Below are 21,737 nucleotides of genomic sequence, written 5' to 3'. Positions count from 1 at the left end.
AATATATTACTGAAGTTTCATTAATTCATGGGTCCATAAAACACTGCCTAGATGCTTTGGGAAGATTAAAGACCAGAGTGCTTCCGACGCAAATATTTTGTTATGAGCTTCTTAGTGACATCTTGGAACATCTTAATGCTGTTGTAAATATAAATAGGGTTTTTAAAGTCTATTTAAAATTAAGTTAATAAAATTTTTCATTAGGTGTATCCTTTCATTCGTCTAAATAATATATAGAAGACAGTAAAATTATTAAGATAGAAGAATATTTTTGAATGAACTTTTTTTTAACATAAGACTCTTGCACTACCTAGGTTCAAAGATAGTGTATCACTTCTACTTATCTCCCTGAATAGCCTGTTGTGTTAATGACCCATCTCGCAACATGTGTGTGGATCATAAATTTGCACTTAACACAGGGTGGTTATCTTTGACATGGGTGGAAAATTAAATTTAAAGAATATTTTTCAGTAACGTTCAGCTCACTTTTTAATTAAACTGTTTGGCCATCTTGGCCATGTAGGTCTAAATTTAATGGTTTCAAGGATGCATTACAAGAGACATTTGATCTTGTATTTGATTGAGTGGAGCTTGTACTGAAATTGAAAAGGCTCAAAAGTTTTTTGTTTTTTTTTTTCCTAATGGTTTTGATTTACTGCTTGTGGATTTAATGTGTTTAGTATTCAGATAAATGTTATTGATAACATTTTCTTCTATTGCACCATCATAAACTAAAGAACTGGATCCATTCCTAATCCTGATTTGCCCTTTTTAAAATATGAAGCCATTGCAGAAGACTATGGATTGAATGCTGTGTCAAGACAAAACAGAATACAGTAGAACCTCAGAGTTATGAACACCTCGGGAATGGAAGTTGTTTGTAACTCTGAACAAAACATTATGAAAACATTCAAAAGTTTGCAGCTGAGCATTGACTTAGTACAACTTTGAAACTTTACTATGCAGAAGAAAAGTGCTTCTTTTAACCATCTTAATTTCAGTGAAACAAGCACAGAGACAGTTTCCTTACCTTACAATTTTTTTTTAAGCTTTTCCTTTATTTTTTTAGTAGTTTGTTTAACACAGTACTGTGCTGTATTTGTGCTTTTTGTCTCTGCTGCTGCCTGATTGCGTACTTCTGGTTCTAAATGAGGTGTGTGGTTGACTGGTCAGTGTTTGTAATTCTGTGTGTTCTTAAATCTGAGGTTCTACTATACTTACAGTGCAGAAACGAGAAGCCTTTCTACTTTTGGTTATGTGTGTTTATATTAGTATAAACTAAACTGAGGGTATAAAAACACAGTATTATTAAAGCCAGTCACAACCCAATCAAATTGCAATAATAGGTCAAGTCACTTTTCCAGAGCAAGATTGTATGTGTAGGTAAAATTTTTCTTAGTGTCCTATAGCTATAAATAGTAAAAACTACTTGCATGGCACAGTTACTAGGAAGCTTTGTGGTTCAGGGTTTAGTTTCACCAGTAACTTATTAATAACATATGTTCCTTTTATTTGAGATTTGGTAATATTTACACTTGTATGTTTTTCATAATCAATCACCCAGGAATGATTCAGGTGGTTTCTTAATATGTTCGCCTGATGCTATTTCATTTTCACATTCTAGTCTCAAAAGTTACTTTTAGATTTCATTGTGTGAATTTTACTTCACCCTTTCTTGTGCATTTTAGAAATCTGCTTCACCCACATAAAACCTAAATAACTAGATGCAGGGAATGTATCGTTGTCAAACAGCAGGTACTCCAGAATTGCAGGTGTAGCCACTCCTTGACCCTTGGGGTGTTAGGCCTACTGGATTCATATAAAGACATCCCCATTCCTTCAATACTGATCTATGAAACTGGCACAGAGGGCCTTTCCACTGGACATGAAGAGTGGAAGCGCTCTGTGTGGCTCATGTGCCCACTGTTCTTCTGTGCAGCCTTGCAGCCAGGAGTTAAAGGAGAATTTCACACTTAATTGCATTAATTGTAATTTAGATTTTGCTTAACCTTTCCTTAATTACACTAATTCTAGTGTTCCTGGATTTTGATTGTTCTTTTATTATAAAACTCATGTACCCTAAAATAATAATTTTAGTCCACCTCATCCTAGCACTCTATTTCATCCATTATATTTTTTTTCTTACATTTTAACCTTAAATGTTAAAATGTGACTAATCATTAGTGGCAAGAAGAGGAATGTTTTTTATAATAAACAAGGTATGTGGCAACTCCAGAAACCTCTTGTATCTAAGCTTTTTAAAAAAAAAATTGTTTCTATTCTCTTGGTGTGTTAAAAATAATTTATCAATAGTTCAGTAAAAAGAGCATCAGATTGTGTTATGAGGACATGGTTAAGTTGATTTCATTTGTAAATTAACTAATTTTCTTTTAAAAGTCCATATTCTTGTTGTTCATCCTTCAAATAGTTTTTTCATTCCATTTTAAAATGTTGTTTTAAGGGTTTTTCAGCTCCCTTGTTGATGTTTAGAAGGGATTAACTGACAAAGGAGAAACAGTCAGTGCACCAAGTGCTATCAGATGCTCAAAGTAAACAGGCTTAGATCTCTTTTGTTTAGCTAATTTTTGTTATAGATCTTACAAGTAACTGCAGAAGATATGTTTTCAGGTATATGAGAGTTTCAAATTGAGTATCTCGAAATTGTTCAGTATAAATGTACTTCTCTCGATGGGGAGGTATGGGAGAGTCTTACATATTTGAAATGCAAAAAATGGCAACCTGGGATCTGGTTTGTGAGTGCTAATATGGAAAATCAGAGTAGGGTGGGCAACTGTTTTGTTAGATTTTTTTTGCCCAGTGGATTTGAAAAGTGCCCCAGAACTAAGTGAACTGTGTTCCTGTACAGAGAGAAAATGAGATTTCTGTAGTCTACATTGCTATTTTACATAATAGGAAATATGACTATGTATACCATAGTTGAATGAATTCATCTTTAATGTAAACTTTTGAATCACAAATTACTAGCTCTTTTTTATCTTTACAGTGAACTTTTCCCCACATATAAACACTGACTTTTCTTGTATCTTCTCTTCCCCTTTGCAGGTGCCAATATTGAAACCCATGGACCTAATGGTAGAAGCAAGTCCCCGAAGGATATTTGCAAATGCGCACACGTATCACATAAACTCTATTTCAGTAAATAGTGATCATGAAACATACCTTTCTGCAGATGACCTAAGAATTAACCTATGGCATTTAGAAATCACAGATAGAAGTTTTAGTATCCTTTTCCTGTATGAATTCTATGATTACATATAAATTTCTGTTTTGACTATTAATAGAAACACTTTCATTGTTATATCTGCAGTTTTACTAAACACAAGTTCCCTAAATACTTCCATTTAACTCTAGTCATATAATTAAACACTAGTTCAAATGCACTAATTCACAGTGAAACATGTTTTTGAAATGAAAAGCTGCACGTAGGAAGATATGTAGAGTTTAATTTTGCAGAGCAGAAAGTGAAGACGAGGTGAAATTCTGGGACCATATATCTTAAATGTGGGGGTCAGTCTTCCATTAAATGATCTTATTGATAATATATGTAAAATAATTCCATTTCGCTAGAGAGTTCTATCTCCTGTTGTATTCAAAGTGTCAGCTATGTAGTCTGATGTTAATCTTGAAATAAAGTAAAGACTTAGAATTTTGCATAGCAAGTATGGATATGCCTTACAGACAATACTGAAAGTGACCCTTTTGCTTTGGCTCACGGCTGCCTATTTCAGGCCAAAATGGTCCAAGAGATATTTTGGCAAGTAACGTAGGTGTCTTCAATAAAAGCAAAGGTGAGAGAAATATAAAATAGCCATTAAGTTGTTTCAGGGCATAAGAGGAACGAAGGCCATTCAGTGTTCTGTTTGTAAGATCCTGCAAAAAATTTCCACACAAATATTTTTAGTTTTTAGGGTACAGATTCTAGGACGAGCCCAGGATTATTTTTATGCTACTCCTGTCCTTTTACAATCAGTAAATGTCCACAAAGCAGAAGGGAGGAACTTACCTTATGCTTCTAAAAATATACTACAACCATAATTAACCATTTTTTGGAAATTGTATTTTAGAAATAATAAAAATGGGAAATGCTATTTGTTGCCTTTACCAACCAACTTTCAGACATTGTAGATATTAAGCCCGCTAACATGGAGGAACTAACAGAAGTGATTACTGCTGCAGAGTTTCACCCACATCATTGTAATGTGTTTGTCTACAGTAGTAGCAAAGGAACTATACGACTCTGTGATATGCGTTCTTCAGCCCTCTGTGATAGACATTCAAAATGTAAGTAATTTAGACTATATCTTCTTGCTTTATAGACTTTTGTCATATACAACAAGAGACCGTGTAGGTGTTCTACCTATATAAACAAACATTAAAATGTCAAATTCTGCTTATTGGTAAAGAACTTACAAAGGTAAGGAGTCATAGTTTTGTAGAATGGAACATTTTAATTGTCTTGTTCTAGGCCATCAGCAAGCAGAAGTGTAGCATGAGACAATTGACGATGTGACTCAAGTGCTTTTGGCACCAGTGAGACCTGTCTTCTGTCCAGACTCAGTCTTGGTGCTTCTCAAAGGTATCTGCTTAACAAGTGCCAGTTAAGGGCAGTTTATTGACATCTACCTTTGTGCATTAGGAACTGGGCTGAGGCTGCCAGAACCCATTTCATTTGTGACCATTTACACCTATCGGAATGAATTTTATTCATAATGATCTGTGCTGGATTTGAAGCCAGTTCCCAGAGGTGAAAGGCCAGTGTTTTTGAAGCACTGAGCCACACAGCCTCATATAGGTGAGGAAAGCTTTTATATTTCCACCATAAGGAATAGGGCCCATCTTTACACACAGCCTGTTGTTTCTTGGTTGTATTACAGTAGTAATGGTTTTATATATCACTATTTCCTGGGGTTTACCTAAATTGCATTGATATTTCTAGGTAAACTCATATTCTGAAGCAAAGATGAGGGGTTTTTGATTGGGGAAGAGAAATATTTAAACATTGTGGCAAGTATGGTATGGCGCATTTCCTTTTTAGTCAACTTAGCTTATATAATTGGAAATGTCAATGGCCAATCTAACTTGTCATATTTTTGTTAGTTTCCTTTACTCTGTAAAACGTACGGTAGTCTGTGATGTTTTCATAAAAGGTTTGTAAGAAAGAACTTTGCTATTATTCCCTTGGTGTTGAATGGTTCATCTTGTCATTGATTTGAAGAATTAAGAGTAAATGACTTTCAACCTAACCAAGAAGCACGGTTCAAGAAAACAGACAAAAATCCTCATTGAATTTCAGTGTAAATACAAACTTGCTCTTTCAGTAGATTTTGTGTGTGGTGCAATTTATATTCACTTATAAATAAACCCTACAGCACCACTAAAAGATGTGGGATCTGTAAAAGAAATGTACACTGGAGATGCTGACTTCTCTTACTGTTTCACATTTAAAAATTTTTTAGTTTTACATTATGATAAAGTTATAGAATAATCAGTAGTCCTAGAGGGAACACAGTGACTTTTGAATTTAACTTCATATACTGGGTTTTTTTTTGTTAGTTTCTGCCTCTTAATGTTCATTCCAAAACTCCAGGAATTGCAGCTTCTTCATATGCCCTAATGGGAGAACCCATTGGAGCTTAGCAGCTAGTGGTTCTAGCTATGAGAACTTAGTGCCTTTTTAAAGAAAGATCACCTTTTTAAAAAAAAAAAAAAAAAAAAAAGCTAAGCAGGGCTATAATCTCTTTTTCTTTTCTTTTCTTTTTTTAAATGGAGGATTTAGTATTCAGGTCCATGATTTTAAAATATGTAAATACTGAATAGCATTGCCATTTGTAACATTTTGAGTATTGGATTCAGTTTTACTTTACATCTTAATTTACAGTTTTTGAAGAGCCTGAAGATCCCAGCAGCAGATCATTCTTTTCAGAAATTATTTCCTCAATATCTGATGTAAAATTCAGTCACAGTGGTCGATACATGATGACAAGAGACTACCTTTCAGTTAAAGTGTGGGATCTCAATATGGAAAACAGGCCTGTAGAGACATATCAGGTAAAGTGTTCATATTTTTTAATTTTAAAAAAAAAAAGCATCTTTTTCTTTTTTTAGATCTGTCTAATACTTCCTTAAATGTTTTAAGGTTCATGAATATCTTCGAAGCAAGCTTTGTTCTCTCTATGAAAATGACTGCATCTTTGACAAGTTTGAGTGCTGCTGGAATGGTTCTGATAGGTAAGGTTAATTTCAGAAATTTAGTCCCCAATCCTGAGAACACTTAACTTATGTTAAGTATGTGAACAGTCCTTTTGAAGTCAATTTGCAAGATTAAGGTCTGAAAATATTTACCTTTTGCATCCTCAAAAAGATGGCAAAGGCAATGTAAACTTTCTCTCAATTAACCCTATTTTAGTTTAAATTATTGCTGCAGTTGCGTACAACTAGCTTTTTTGGATATTGACTTTAAAACTATCCTGAAACAATTTTTTCATATTTTTTTTAAATAAGACACATACAGAACTGGTTTTCATTATTTTGAAAGATCAGTTTTTGTTTAATTTTATTTCCAACCTTTCTGTTGGGCTTTGTCCTTAAATTTGTTGTCAGAGGTAAACAATACATATAGAAACAGAGGTAGCTGTATAATGCAGTTTTATGTCTTCTAGCTTTTGTTTTGTTATATGATCCATGGAAACATTAAAAATTTCTGGATAAAAAGTGATATACAAGAGTGTGGTGGTTTGGAACTGCGCTGTGATAACTTATTGATATTGTATGTTGGCCTGTTTATTGGGTATTTACTGTATGAATATACTGCTATATTAGCTCAATAGGGGTATGTCTGAAATACAGGCAGGAAGGAGAAGAATGGCTCGAGAGCTACCTATCAGCAAACACTGGAGAGTTGTTAAGGGACAATGCCAGCACTGCTAGCTTGATTCTTTCTCAGTCTCCAAACATCCTACAAAACTGGTTTTGGCCAGGACCCACCAAAGAACAAGAGAACCATAGCAGGGTATAAATAGGAACATGCTCTCCTGGGGAGGTAGAACCTGCAAGGAACCAGATTAAAATAAGACTCTGACATAATGGCTCACTCCAAGTTTCTGGGGAAACTAGACCTGCCTATGTCCCCATCATGGGATGATAGGACTCTGAAATAAGATAGACATGCATATAGACTTATTTATTTTAAAATCCTTTTGTCCCCTAAGGCTTTGTTTCTGCAGCAAAATAAACAATGTTTTTGTTTTAAGAAGGCTGTTCGGTCAATATAGACCTCTGGTCACAGATTCCTGAAGGGAAGAACCTGATACGCAAACACAGGAAGATCTGCAGGGCAGAAATGTTTGATAGGGTACTGTAGCACAGGTCCCAGTCAAGGAGAGGGAGCATTGCAAAATTCCACCCTGGGATAGGTATAAGAATGAGCCTAACACCTGAAGGAGTGCACTAGGAGAGATCAGAAAGGGGACATAGGTGCAGCTACATCTGTAACCATGACAAAGAACTTATTAGGGTCATTGCAAAAATCTCACTTGGAATATTAGCAGTCCTACCCTGCTCGTATCAAGTTCCAGAAAGGAGTTGTCAATCTGTTTACATTTCTGCTAATACAAGAGTTAAATATCTTTCAACAAAGTTGATCATTTTCTGAAATTTTCAGGCGAAAGGTTACCTGCATTACCTTTTTGATTTCTCAAAGTCAAAAGAACTATCATAGGTTTAGACTGTTATAAACAAATCTGTTCTATAATTAAGGCTCTGATGTCGTTCTTGTTACACAATTTATGTGGTGCTGTTTGCACCCCAGAGAAGTTCTCTCCCTCTCTGGTATAATCCAATCAGTATAGTATTCCTTGTATTTTGATATTAAAGTCAACTCGTTTTACACTGTTCTCAATTATTGAATTTTTACTGTGATGTAGATATTTGTATTAACTTTTATAATTTGTTCTCATCAGGGGAAGGTAGAGATAACTGGTATCTGGGAAGTGGCTTTGGGCTCCAGGAAGCAGTTTTGAAATACACATCCAAGTGTCTGCAGTGCAGGAGAGCTGCCCTGCATTTCTGGTACTGCTAGCTGGAATTGGGTGGTTGCTCAAGGACTACCTTTCCCCCTGGCTGCTTCCAGTGTTGTAGGATGAAGAGGGGGTAGGGAAGGGATAATACTACAGTAGGAGTAGGGGCAGTTCTGTCAGCTGTGACAGGGAGGGTGCTGCTACTTCACCAGCCATTTTTTCTTGTGCTGGTCCAGAGGGCTAGAGCAGGGAAAGGTCATGAGTGATTTGTCTGTGTCTGTAAGAGAAGAGACAGTGAGGGGAGAGGATATGTAGGATAGCAACGGGGTGGGGAGAGAGCTGGAGAGGAGGCAGTGGTGAATGTGATGTATGAAATAAATGATGTGGGAAAATGGATCAAAGGAGTGGCAATGAGGAAGGACATAAAGTAAGAGAAAAGAATATAGTGCAAGGTTCTAGTTTTAAATTTGAGCCCTGGCAGTCATTCATTCTGTGCACAGAAGAAATAAATGAGGTACACTGCAGTGGAATAATATATTATGGTCTTTAGTAATCCAAGTAAAATATTTCCTTTTCTTCTGGTTTTAAACAGTGCTATTATGACTGGCTCCTACAACAATTTCTTTAGGATGTTTGACCGTAACACACGACGGGATATTACATTAGAAGCATCAAGAGAAAGTAGCAAACCTCGTGCCATCTTAAAGCCACGCAAAGTGTGTACAGGTGGTAAGAGAAAGAAAGATGAGATAAGTGTTGACAGTCTGGACTTCAACAAGAAGATCCTTCATACAGCATGGCACCCCACAGAGAACATCATTGCTGTAGCTGCCACCAATAACTTGTATATATTCCAGGACAAAATTAACTAAAGATGGCTTATTTGAGGACAAAGTCGTCTTCTTGCATAGTTAAGCTCAGTTGTTTCTGTAAAAAAGAAGGCCTTGTTGTCCTACCAGTAAAGAACATTGATGCACTTACTTCCCTTTATAGATAAAGGAGAGAAGCTTGCCTGGTTTTGAGTTCATGGTGTAGTTCTGCCTTCAGTGAGGGGGATGTGAGTTGCAATTTTCAACAAGAAAAAGCCCACTAGAAGCAGAATTGATGGACAGTGCTCAATAAAGGCCAATACTCAAATGTATTTATTTAAGTCTGAGCCTTCCTTTCCAGTTTATAGACCAAAAATTTAACACCCAAGAAGAAAACTTGTCATAAAAATATAATTTCTGTCTCTGCGCTCTTTCTCTGCTGTAATATTTGGGCCTTTCAAAACATTTATTGTGCTTTATGCCTGTAAACATTCCTTCTCTGGCCTTTTATCTAGGCTTAGGTGTTTTTATCTCTGAGCACTTAGGTAGGTCTTGAGTTGGGTTTGTAGGCAGGTTTCCATGTATATTTACTCACCATCTGTATCTATAACCACACCTTCTGGTGTAAACCACTTAATAAAAATAACAAACTATAAAAAGTGTTTTTAAATCTGAAAGTATGTATTCAGTCTTTTTATTTTTTTATCGCATGTATTGAGGTTGTGAAAAATAATTCTGATGGGAAGATTTGAAAAGTTTGTCCCAGAACATTTTTGACAGGCAGGTATGAACAGATTTGTGTAGTATGAAATATTTCGTACTACTCTAAAATTAGTTTCCACAAAACTGTCATTAGTTGAAATTGTGTTGGTTGCCTGTAAAATTACATCATACTTTATGCAAAAAGTAGGAGATTGAAAAGGTTGGTATAAAGTTATCTAGAGCCATACTAGAAAGAGACCCCCTTCAACAGAAGGAAAAAAATATCTTAAAACATTCAACAAAATTGCTGCTTTAACAATTAAAAATACGATTTAACAGATGCCTCTCAAATGTTCGACATAAACACATACCTTATGTGCATTATTTTTTTTTTTAACCTGGTTAGTACCTCTTGTTTTGGAAAAAAATATACTTTATTTTAAATATTAAAATTTGGCATAATATGTATATTGAATTTCACATTGCAGTTAAAAAAATTAACTTATTATGCCAAACAGCAGCACAACATAACAAATTTTAACATATTGTAACCCATGTTGAGACCATGAGATAAGGTTATATGGAGGCTACATACAGATGTGAAATGCATTTGTGGTAATGTCTGTTCCTGTTGACAACAGAAGGTTAAAGAATAATTCTTGGTACTCTCTTTCAAAAGGGCCTGCAACTCATCCCTCAGTTTTTCACCCAAAACAGGTGTGGTTGTAAAATTGTACCTGAAATAATTGCAGGCACATTTTAATAGCATCAAATTACCTAGATATGTAAAGGCTATAAAATGTGCCTGCAAAATCAGAGGTGTCTTCTGAAAATCAGATCCTTTGAGCCTCCGTGATGAAATAGAGAAGTGTGGTTTACACTCCATTTTTAATAAAATGAAGGTGTATTATGATTACTCAACCAGATATGGATATGCAAGAAAAAAATGTCTCTGTTCCTTCCCTCTCAATTAACGTCCATAGTGCCACTCTTGTTCACAATAAGCTAGTAAATACAGCTAACTTTTTGGGGTTCTATGAATAAAGTTTAAATAAAAATCTTATACTGTATATTGGTTGTGACACTATTTGCAAATCTTGAAATGTGGAACTAGGTCATTTAAACATTAGATTTGACCTTGTTCTTAAAATACATAATAGAGCTAATACAATGGGATTGTATATACTTGTTCAATTATTTTGACCAAAAAGTTTAATAAATTTTAAATGTTTACCTGAACGTGCTCTTTGTATTTTGACAACTTTTTCCTTATTTTTGCTTCTGAAATTTTAGCTGAGTTCTGCCAACATAATTCATTGTAGACTTCCATGTTAAATTGGTATGCTTCTTAGGAAAGGGAAATGACCAAGTATGTTTAGCAAAAGCCTATAGAATCTCCTGCAAACACTTCTTATGCACTTCACTTGGTTCACTTGAGTAGTCCCATTAATTTTCCACTGAGCAAATTTAAATATGTGTAAGGGCTTGTCTACACTTAAAACGCTACAGTAGTGCTTCAGTGTAGACATTATGTATGGCTGACATGAGGGGTTCACCTGTCAGTGTAGGCAATCCACCTCCCCAAGAGACAGTAGCCAGGTTGACGGAAAAATTCTTCCATTGATCTAGTGCTGTTTACACAGGGACTTATGTCGGCTTGACGCCCTTGACCAATGTAGTTAAACCAAACTCATTTTCTAGTATTGATCGGGACTGTGTGTTCGTAAGGTCAGATCCTTAATTCAGAAGGACATATCACCATACTAGATGACTGTAAATATAGTTGGGCTGCCTATTATAGAGCCATTGTGGTTGCGTCCAGCAAACCCCAAACCATGAGTAGGATTAAGAGAAAACCAAAGGGTTCTGTAAGAGAGATTATATAAACGAATTTAAATTTCTTTGGTTAAACAGCTGGTGGTTCATGAAAAGCTTTCAATGCATCTTACTTGGAAACAATTTTTCTTGTCTTTTTGTTTTGGTGGGTGGGATTCTTCCACTCCAGTTTTCAAATATTTGCACAAAAATAAAAATTGAGATTAATAAAATCAATTGTTTGGTATCTGAAATCAGTTTGGAACACCACATTATTCTTTTCAAGTTAGTCTTGATCCTGACCCAGGATGAAAACTTCCATTGGCAGTGGTGGGAGCGAGATTTCCATTGTCTGTTTTCTAGGTAGATTGTTATACTGCACCCAACACCATGGTATCTTAAGTACTTAAGGAGACAGGATTATAGTATGATTTCAAGTGGGAGGTATAAACAGGAGAAATATTGTTAGTGTTAGATATTTGTAGTACTGGATGGATTAGCATATTTATCAGTAAAAGCTAATAAATGTTGATTTCACTGTGTACACCCAAACTGATTTTAAAAAAAAAAATTGATGATGATAGAAATTTACAGATAGGTAAAGTAAGAAAAACGCTCCTTGATAACTTATTAGCTTTAAATCAAACTATTTACTCAGTGTGTATTGACATCTGATGTTGACAATTTTAACTTTTTGAATTTCAATATGTACTGTCATAAATGGTTGGACTCCCGCAAAAAAAATTTCCCACAATTGTGAAAATTTAAATGGATAAATTGAAAAAATGCTTACAAATATATCAATATAATCAGTCAATTTTTTTAAAAATTGAATTCTTCAAGCCTATATGTGTTGTCTACAAATATTGCAAGAGAAATTAAGTTCCAAGTTCTCATCTTGGCAGGTAAAAATGTTCAGTTTAGGAAATAAGGATCCTTATTTTATGCAAACATTTCTGAGAGGGAGGATAAATCTGTAGGAGCGAGTAATTTTCAGTTGTGAGGAAATGAAAAGTGTAACTGTCCTGAATCTTTGTATCAGAATTTACAGTTGTCAGAATTTCCCTTTTTGATCTATCCTTTGATACTCTTCTTTCCCATAAAATGTATTGATGTTTAAATGCAACAAGCATATCCAAGAAGATCCTCCCTTTAGAACATTTTAAGATTTGTATGCTGTAATCAGTTGTATAAAACTCCTTTTGATAAGGGAAGGCAATGTTGTCTAGTGGCTAGAGCACTAGACTGGGATTCGGGAGACCTAGGTTCTATTCCTGCCTCAGCCTGCTGAGTGACCTTGACAAATCATTTCACCCTCTGTGCCTGTTTCCCCAGCTGTAAAACAGGGATAAAGTGCTTTTGAGAGCTATAGATGAAATGGAAAATTTCTTACTGATAATTTTCTTTCAGCTAGCAGCGTCTTCTACAGTTCTGGACATCTGGGGTTACTCTGCTCTCTTTGCAGCTCGCAGAGGCAGATCAATATGGTGCCACACGGTCTGGCTACACCTCAACTCATCTGGCAGCAAGCAGGAGCAATTTCCAAGCTGTAAAGCTTGCATAACTGCTGGTTTTATACAATGTTACTATGCATAAAAATGTCAAGAAACGTTTTTCATGGAAGCTTTTAATATTCTGAACTGGATGTTCATTGACATTGATACATCCATAATCATAACCTGTACACTTGTGTATATACATATGTAGAAAATTGTGATTGTAAACTGGTGCAACTTCATCACCTCAGAACAATGAAGTAGTCAGGGAGGGAGGAGTCAGGCAGGAAGGGGAGCACTTAGTGTTGTACAACCCACAAAAGAAGACAAATGAGGTGCCTTTACGGTTAATGGGAAAACACTTAGAACTCCCTACTGCCCAATGTAACCACGAGTGTCCATGCCAGGAGGGGGGGAAAGGTTCTTTTGTTTTTCTGTTTGTTTTTTTTTAAAAAAGCCTTTTTAAAGGAGACTTAAAATTGAAGTCTTCATCCAGAAACTGAGGGACAGCCTCTGCTATGAAACTGTTCAGCGGGAATAGGTAACTTAGATTCACTTTTCTAATATGTCAGATATAGAAGTGTAAAGTCTGAAATAGCATCTTTGTTATTTTCTGTAACTTTTATGTGTTTGCTTTACCTTATTATTTCATCTTTGAATCTCTGATTTTTTTTTCTGTTTGCTCTTTTTATTTTTACCCAAAACAGGTCTCTCGTTTGTGGAGTGTGTGCACCAAAGTGAATTATAATGGGGAGGCTGTTTTCACACGTTCAGGGGTGATGAACCAGAGGGAAAAGTCTGAGAGGCTGGTAGCTAAGAACTCTGGATAGATAGAGTTGGGGAGACCTGTGACTGAAAGGGCTGTTGGGATCACCTCGCAAAGTAACTAGGCTGGTGAAAGCCAAGGTGAAATCTTTGCTTGTGGGCTGGCTACTGGTGTCAGGATTCTGAGCCATGGCAGTACAGCATTAAGGCACCCGAGTTACAGGGACAGAACCCCTTACTGGTCTGAGTGATCCCCAAAACCTCACACTAGGGTCTGCATCTTTTGTGAAGCATTTGGGGCTCTGCATTTTTATGATTTGCAAACAGGTGGGAGGGAGGCCAAACATCTGAACAATGAGATCAAAAATCTCCTGATTCAAGTTCAACTTGGAGTTGTTGCCTCTCCGTCTGCTGAGCCACTCTGCCTTTTGATTCAGGTCCTCTTCGATGTGGATCGCTCTGAGGGAAAGGAGGAACTGCTCTGCCCACCTCATTATTTCTATTGCTCCCCTGTGTAGTGTTCTCCTTGTTCTCCGACTTGGTGGTTTGTCTTATTGAAACAGGATGTAGTTTCTCCTTAGGATGGGCGGGAATCTTTGCTGTGCTATCTTGACCAGTCCCAGCTCCAAGAGGTTTATGCTGTGGCTCCACAGAACTTGGGCTCTTAAGGTTCCCCCAGTGAGCTTCCCAGCCCTCCAGGCTGGTATTGATTGCAGGGACTAAAGGATCTGGAAGGCAGATGGGCATGCCTTTGTGGTCATTGTCATGGGCAGACCACCACTGTAAGGAGCTGAACACCTGTATTCAAACCTATACTTATTTTTCATGTGTTCTGTGCAGTGATCCCACACCTTTCATATAATGGCTTGAAGACTTCTGATATTTGATTGTGCCCAGGGAGTGATGCATGGAGTCCAGCCAGTTGGAGGCATAATGCTATGGCAGGCCTTGTGTGGCTCTGAAGCAAGAAACTTTCTGTATTGAACAGGAGAGATTTTCTTGGCATTGATGATGAAGCTGTGCTCCTGGAGAAGGTTCAATATCGAAGATGTGGCCCTTTGCACTGCTGACTGCAATGGTGCTCTGATCATGATATCATTCCAGAAAGTGTACACATGAGTTCCCTGCATCCTGAGTCTGGGGAAGTTTTAACCTAAGCTGGTAAAAATAAGCTTCAGGGTTTTTTTCGTGCAGGTCCCCACATCTGTACCCTAGAGTTCAGAGTGGGGAAGGAACCTTGACAGGCCTCCATCTTTCTATCCATGGATTTCTTAGGGGGAAAACTCCTCCTTTGTTATCAGCAATAGTCTTTGGTTCTTGGATATTGTATAGCCTGAGATTGCTCTTGTTAACATACTTCCCATTATCAGTCTTGTTCTATTTATCCCGAATCACTTCCTCGAAGGAGGAGTGAAGGGGTATGGCAGCCTCGGGAGGATTTTGAGAGGAGAAATTTACTCTGAGGTTTACTCACAGAAGCCTGCTCAGGTTTGGGAGCCAGACAGCTTACCTTACTCACAGAAGGAGTAGTCGTCAGAGGACTCCTGTCAGCCTGCAGCCCGCTCAAGACAACTGCCTCAGAATCTTTTGTGCTTTTTCTTTTCCTTTTTGGCCTTTTAGATTTTTATTGCTTTAGGAATGTAGAAATTGTGCTGCAATTTTGGTGAGTTCTTTTGTGGCTTGTCTTCCTTACAGCCTGCAGCCTGCTCAAGACAACTGCATCAGAATCTTCCCACTGGGTCCCATTCCCTCTGGGAGGGGGGGAACTCCATTTTCAGAGCCCTCCTGGTTGGCTGATTTGAAGCCCTGCTTCTCCCAGGGTGCCATGGACCTACTTTGACTTGTGTCCCCATAAGCCTCCCCTCTTTGTTATGCAGGGGTCCCCTGGAAGTTGCCCTCTGAGTTCATTGATCAGGGTTCTCCTTGCTTTTGGAGCTTCTCTCTACTCTGCACTGGTGTTTCTGGTCCTTTCTTCTACTCTTGGAGTTGTGGCTGCCTGTCCAACTCGCAGACCCAGGATCTAGCTCAGTTTGGGACAGAAGGCTTGGGTGGAGCTGGGAAAAACTTGCCATTTGCAAAGCCCTAAAAAGGTGGAAAAGTTAAATTAGGAGGAATGGTGGCAGCAAAAAACTGCCACTGTGTGCAGCTGCAGTGCTAGAGAAACAGGTAGCAAATAGGAGCAGAGGGGACGTGGCTGGACTGTGTAGCGCCGAAATGTTGACCTGACTCAGTGAGTTACAGAGAGGAGAGATTTCAGAGTAGCAGCTGTGTTAGTCTGTATCCTCAAAAAGAAAAGGAGTACTTGTGGCACCATAGAGACTAACCAATTTATTTGAGCATAAGCTTTCGTGAACTACAAGCTTATGCTCAAATAAATTTGTTAGTCTCTAAGGTGCCACAAGTCAGTGCTTAAATTTTCAAGTGATTTTGTAGGCTCAAATTGAGGGCCTGATTTTCAGAAGGCTGCTGTTCAGCCCTGAATGAAAAGCAGCTCCCTTGAAGGGGTCTCAAGTCAGTTACCTAAAAATTGAGACAACTAAAATCTTTAGACCCTTTAAAAAAAGATAGGCCATAGTGTTCAGTTTGAGTGTGGTTGGAAGTAGAAAAAAAACAGAAGAGTTGGGCTTAGTCTCAACCATTTCTAATCACTACATGGAGAGTTGGTAGATAAGTTAATGGTGAAAAAATCAATGGAAAACTATGGAGCCGAGCACCAGAGTAAGCTGGAGAATTAAAATCAATGTATTTGCTTTTGTATCTTTCTCCCGTAAATCTAAGTAATACATATAGCAGAGAGCGCTTCACTTGTTTGAAGATGCAGAGAGTATGATTCTTTGAAAAATAAAGGTCATCATGCTCATTCAGTGTGCATTTTAAACTTCTAAAAATAGGTACATTTTCAGATAGGTGATTTTGAGTAAAGAGTTGTATCTTAGACTAATTGGTAGTACTGGTACATTCTATTGCTAGGGCAGACAGAGTGGAGAGAGAGACTAATCACATTTTTATAGAACTTGCAAAGTGTGAAATTACAATATGCTGAAGTCATCTAGGAATCCTTTAAGCTAGATTGATAACATATAGTATGAACAGAGGATGAAGATGCTCGTGCTAAAAAGTATATTTCATGGTATTGACTGTGGAATTCTCAAATATTTAATTCCATGGATTAATTTAAATAACATATTTAAATACAAATTATACATGATGCAATTATGTGGCGTTTCTGTGCTTCTCCATGAAGATATCCATAATTCAAACTGTATGAGATGTGCCTAACTTTTTTTCTGCTAGACCGTGTCATTTCTTGACTTCCTCTTAGCATTTTCTATAAAAGTGAAAAGTTAAAATGTCAATTTTCTGTTGCCTAGCTTCTCTCTCCATCCATCACTAATAAGGAATACCTCCCACCTGTGGAATTTGGATGTGGTCCAGCATTGCTGGATGCTCCAGGACTCAGTTCAGGTCACCAGATTTTCTGTGTCAAGCAGTTCAGTTTTTCCAGACTGTTTTTATTTTATAACTTAAATTAATATTCCATGAAAATGAATAAAAAAATATCTCATCTGACAACTTCTCTCCCTCTCCTGAGGTTAGGAATTACCAGAATATTGATGCTCTAACTATCTGGCTTCTCTGGTACAGCACCTATTGAGTGGGCTCCCTTTGCCTTCCACCACTGCAGAAAGGAAGCTCTAGAAGCATTGAGCTAAGTCCAAGAGGTGCTATAGACAGCTTTTCAGGAGCATCAGAAGCCGAGCTGTGTCCTGTTGCCACAAGCCATCCACCCTCACTTTGCCAAGGCCTGGGCTTGAGATAGCAAGCAATGCCCTGCTGCCACAAGCTGCTGACCCTCACTCTGCTGGGGAATGGGGCTTTGAGTTGGACAGGTGTTTAGGCCTCAATTCCACCTGAAGCTGACTTCCATGGGAGAGTTAACCAAGAACCAGAGGGTTCCCATGGAGAGGGGAATCCTTCACAGCTGGCTCATGGGTAAGTCTTGCAAATGCAAACAAACCCCCTTCCAAAGGCCATAGTTCATATTGTTAATGAGCACATGCTGTAAAAATTGGTTTAAACCCCTTCTTTGTCTTCTCCCTTGAGAGACTCTTTGCTGGGGCATTTCTCTTCACAGAGGCTATCAGTGTTCAGAGACAGTCTCACTACCTTTCCCTCACCCTGCAGCATGTCTGGGCCTGCAGAGAAGCCTGCCACTTCTGTGAAGCTCTGCCACAGGCTGCAGTGTAATGAGATTTATGCTGGTCTGGTTTTCAGCCTGTGGCCCTCTCACTTTGCCAGGAAAAGGGGCTCTGAGTCTGACCAGTAGAAAGGAGAGTCTCTCTTTGCCCTTCTCCCTCTTCACTGGATGGCTCCACACTTAAGCATTAGTAGCACTTCATGCAGTCTGTGACCAGACGGTCACAGACTCACACGGCTGCACCATCACTTACAGGGAGGTAAGTGAAAAATCCCTTTCTCCTTTCAGCAATCCTGTTTTTAATGGGTAAGGCCCAGAGAGGTGTCCCCTACAGTAGCGAGGATCTGGGGGAGCAGACAGGCATCCTTCCAGGCTCCTGGGGCCATCACGCAGGCTATTCCTCACAGTCAAGATATTTGTACCATACCCCTTCTTGGCTGAGTGGGTCCCCAGACCAGGATGAGCAGTGTGCTATCTCCCACCTGTAAACAGCAACCCAATGTGGGTAAAGCAGTTGCCTCACCAGTGAAAGAGACAAGTCACAACTTCAGCAGAGGACTTCTTTCCAAAAGACCCTATAGAAAATAGATCAAGGATACACTACACAGAAATTTTGAGACTCAACTGTAGCCATTCAAACCAAAAACTTGTCCTGTACTTGATAAGGAAAACCAGCTAGGTGACAAGCAAGTGGGCTTATTAACTAGAGCTATGATTTTTGCCTGGAATGAGAAATCTCTGGGTTCTGTTTGGGTCAGATCCTGGGTATGACTTGTGATGATTTATTGCTCCTAACTTAGTGTACTATAAGTTATATTGTAAGGTAAGTAACCATTTTTTTTTGTTTATTTTTTAAGTCCCAGGATGTAATGAGTTCTGTACCCATAATATATACACTAGCTGTCCACTAGTTATACTTGTGTATTTGTAGTGTATTCTGAGCTCTCTAGGCTTGTATAAATGAACTGGTAGTTGAAGCAGGAAATCCATGTAGGAACTGCATGTACAAAAAGCAATTAATAATTTGACCACAAGATAGAGCTAGTCTAGTACTTTATACAGTAATATATATATACACCATATAATATTATATTGTTAAATGTTCAATATAGTAATAATAGTGCTAGATTAATACTGCTGTGATAATATGGTTACATTTATCCATCAATTTTTTGCCTTTTTTTCAACCATGTGAAAAGGTCAGAGGGTTATAATTTTTTTTCTGTGTCTAGTGAATCTTTAGTTGGTCAAGTTGATCCTCATTTTTCATTAATGCAGCATATATCAGGTGCAATATGAATGACCTCACTACAACCTCTGATCTTCTGCCAACTAAGGATTTTATCCAGCAGAAATTTTGTGGCTGTAGTGCAGACTTCAGAAGGCTCTTTGTGCGGCTGGCAAACTTAACTCTCTGATTCGACTACAAATTTAGAGTCTGGAGTGAGCCTGAAATCTTGGTCCTACAATCACTTGTCTAATAGAAGTTGCCTGTAAGATGTTTTTTTAAAATGACCTCCAAGGTCACTTTTTGTAAAATGAGTAATGTTTTTTCTTTGGAATACTTTTCATGATGTGTATAGCATGTCAGAACAGTGAACACAAGTTTATTGAGTGAGGATCCTGGAACTGGGGGAAAATTGAAGTAGTAACATCTCTCATTTGATACTTAAAGTAATAAGTAATTTAAGGATCTCCAATGATTTTGACCTATCCTGCCCCCTACAAACCTCTTACCAGTCCCTATGCACCTATCCTGCCCACCCTCTACACATCCCCTACCAGCCCTCACACGCCCTTATGCACCTATCCTGCCCATCCCTACACACCCCCTACCTGCCCTCACACGCTCCTGTGCACCTATCCTGCATGCCCCTACACACCCCCTACATTATCACGGTTTTTACTCCTTGCCAAAGATGGTTGAATTGCTTGCCTGGTCTCCTGGATTAGCTACAAATAAAAGTGTATTTAAGTTTAATTATGCGGTTTGGCCCTTTTTTTCTGTTGGCTTATTAGTTAGGTATATTTGGACCTCTTCTCTGTGGTGAAACTTTATTTTAATGAACCCACTAGTCTTGGCACATAGAGAGTACAACTTTCTTTTAATATTAATTGGGGATGCAAATTATTTATATCCTACTCTTCTGCTGGCACAGGATTGTTCCCACAGAGTGTATTCTCATGCCTTGCTCAATGTAGTTTGACAAGCTGCAAGCCATGGCATTTCCATGACTTTTCTTTGAGAAAAATATTCTACATTGTACTAGATCTCACCAAAGTTAGGCCCCAACTCTGAAAAATGCTCCATGTGGTTGGACTCGCGTTGAGGTAAATGGGGCTCTGAGCTGAGGCAGAAAGGTGTTGAGTACCTGCAACTCCCATGGGAATCAGTCACCTTTCTTTGTATGCCAGAAGCAGTAGTGCTAGAACAGGAGCCATGCTGGCGTTTGAGTTTTCCCAGTGAGTTGTATTACCCACGCACAGCACTGTTGGGATGCATCAAGTTTATCTGAGAAATGGAATTGGAAAGCTACATGCTGCCTTTGAATCACTTGTTCTTTCTGAAAGTATCAGAATGGACTGCCTGACTACTATTCTGTATTGCTCTTCAGGGATTGAACCTGACCTTTCGAGGTGACTTGAAGAGGGAGAAGATGAGTTTATATACTTTGTATTTTTTTTAAATTAAAAAGTTCTGCTTTATTTTTGACTTAGGGCTTGTCTGCACACAAGCTAGAACCAAAATGACAATTGGTTTTAATTCATGCCTTTAGTTGTTTCAGTTCAGTTTGCATGCAGAGAGAGACTTGTTTTGCTGGACCTTTTCACAGAGGATGGTGGCACTGATCTAGATTGAGAGCATGCTCAGCCTTTCACTGAAAGAGAAGTGTTGAACCTTTGACAAATGTGCTTTCCTTGCAACTGTCTGTTAGCCATGGCACTGTACATTTATTGAACTCAAATGCTTAAGTTCAGTGATGTTGGGAATAGCTGATATTAGGTATACAAAATCAAAAAGCTCCCAGTGTTGATTTGGAACCATCGAGTTTTGCAGATAGCTGGCCAATGTAATTAGGAGATCTTACTGTTACCTCTTACTTGCAGTGTTTGGCAACGCACATTTGTAGCATCATGCTTCAGTTTAGGCCCCAGTCCTGCAAGGAGCTCTGTAAAGATCGGACCCTTGTATCTGCTAGGAGCCCCCACCACAATCAGTGAAGCTCTGATGCACCCAGCAGGAGCTCCACTCTACATCAGGGCCCAACACTGTAAGCCTTTACAGAGCCTAGCACAACAGGGTCCTGATCCTGATAGGGAGCATACTGGGCTAGTGCAAAACAGTAATATATGATACGCATGAATATATCTGACACCTTTCACAACCACTAAGAAAACATATGTAATTTACATTGCAGGTACCAAGTGAAATTTGCTTGAAAAGTGATTTTATTTCGACTGATGAAAAAGCTATTGTTTGTTAACTTATTATTTGTCACCTATGTATAAGGACTCAGTTAGGAGCAAAGATATTAATCCTTTCATAAGGGATGATCTAAATGAGAGGTATTTTGCAACTCAAATTATTTTGAGAATTTTATACTGGAAATGGAACAATAGAAAAGAAAATGGTGGTGCAGTAAATGTAGCTGAATAGGTTTTAGAGTCTTGTAGGATGCAAACAGCATTGTGGCACAGATTCTGATGCAGCCTTAAAGCTTTACAGCTTGTACTCAACAGGGTGACACACTTGGGCTATAAAGGTTTTAAACCACACTTAATCAACTCTTAAGTCAGTGTCCACAGAACTACATACCCCAGCATCCTTCCCAAAAGCAGGGAACCCCACTAGTAACTCTGTTTCCCTGGGTTAGATTTCTTTACTTCTGTTAATATAAGAAAATGAAGCAAAACA

The 21,737-nt window shown here is 38.1% G+C and overlaps 1 protein-coding gene across 2 annotated transcripts in view; it reads left to right on the top strand.

Annotated features, from left to right (window-relative positions):
• PPP2R2D (protein phosphatase 2 regulatory subunit Bdelta) overlaps nucleotides 1-10,741 on the top strand; it is a 44,519-nt gene extending 33,778 nt beyond the window's left edge. For both annotated transcript variants that reach the window (XM_073354023.2, XM_078853842.1), the window contains 5 exons: nucleotides 3,064-3,241; nucleotides 4,138-4,302; nucleotides 5,900-6,069; nucleotides 6,158-6,249; nucleotides 8,629-10,741. In XM_073354023.2, coding sequence (XP_073210124.1) covers nucleotides 3,064-3,241; nucleotides 4,138-4,302; nucleotides 5,900-6,069; nucleotides 6,158-6,249; nucleotides 8,629-8,908 — 885 coding nt within the window. In that variant the 3' untranslated portion in view covers nucleotides 8,909-10,741. The remainder of the gene's footprint in view (nucleotides 1-3,063; nucleotides 3,242-4,137; nucleotides 4,303-5,899; nucleotides 6,070-6,157; nucleotides 6,250-8,628) is intronic.
• Nucleotides 10,742-21,737: the final 10,996 nt, after the last annotated feature.

The sequence above is a fragment of the Lepidochelys kempii genome, chromosome 7 (genome assembly GCF_965140285.1).
Source record: "Lepidochelys kempii isolate rLepKem1 chromosome 7, rLepKem1.hap1, whole genome shotgun sequence".
NCBI lineage: Eukaryota > Metazoa > Chordata > Testudines > Cheloniidae > Lepidochelys > Lepidochelys kempii.
Note: the sequence above shows the minus strand (reverse complement) of the source record. Positions and strands in the feature narration are given on the sequence as shown.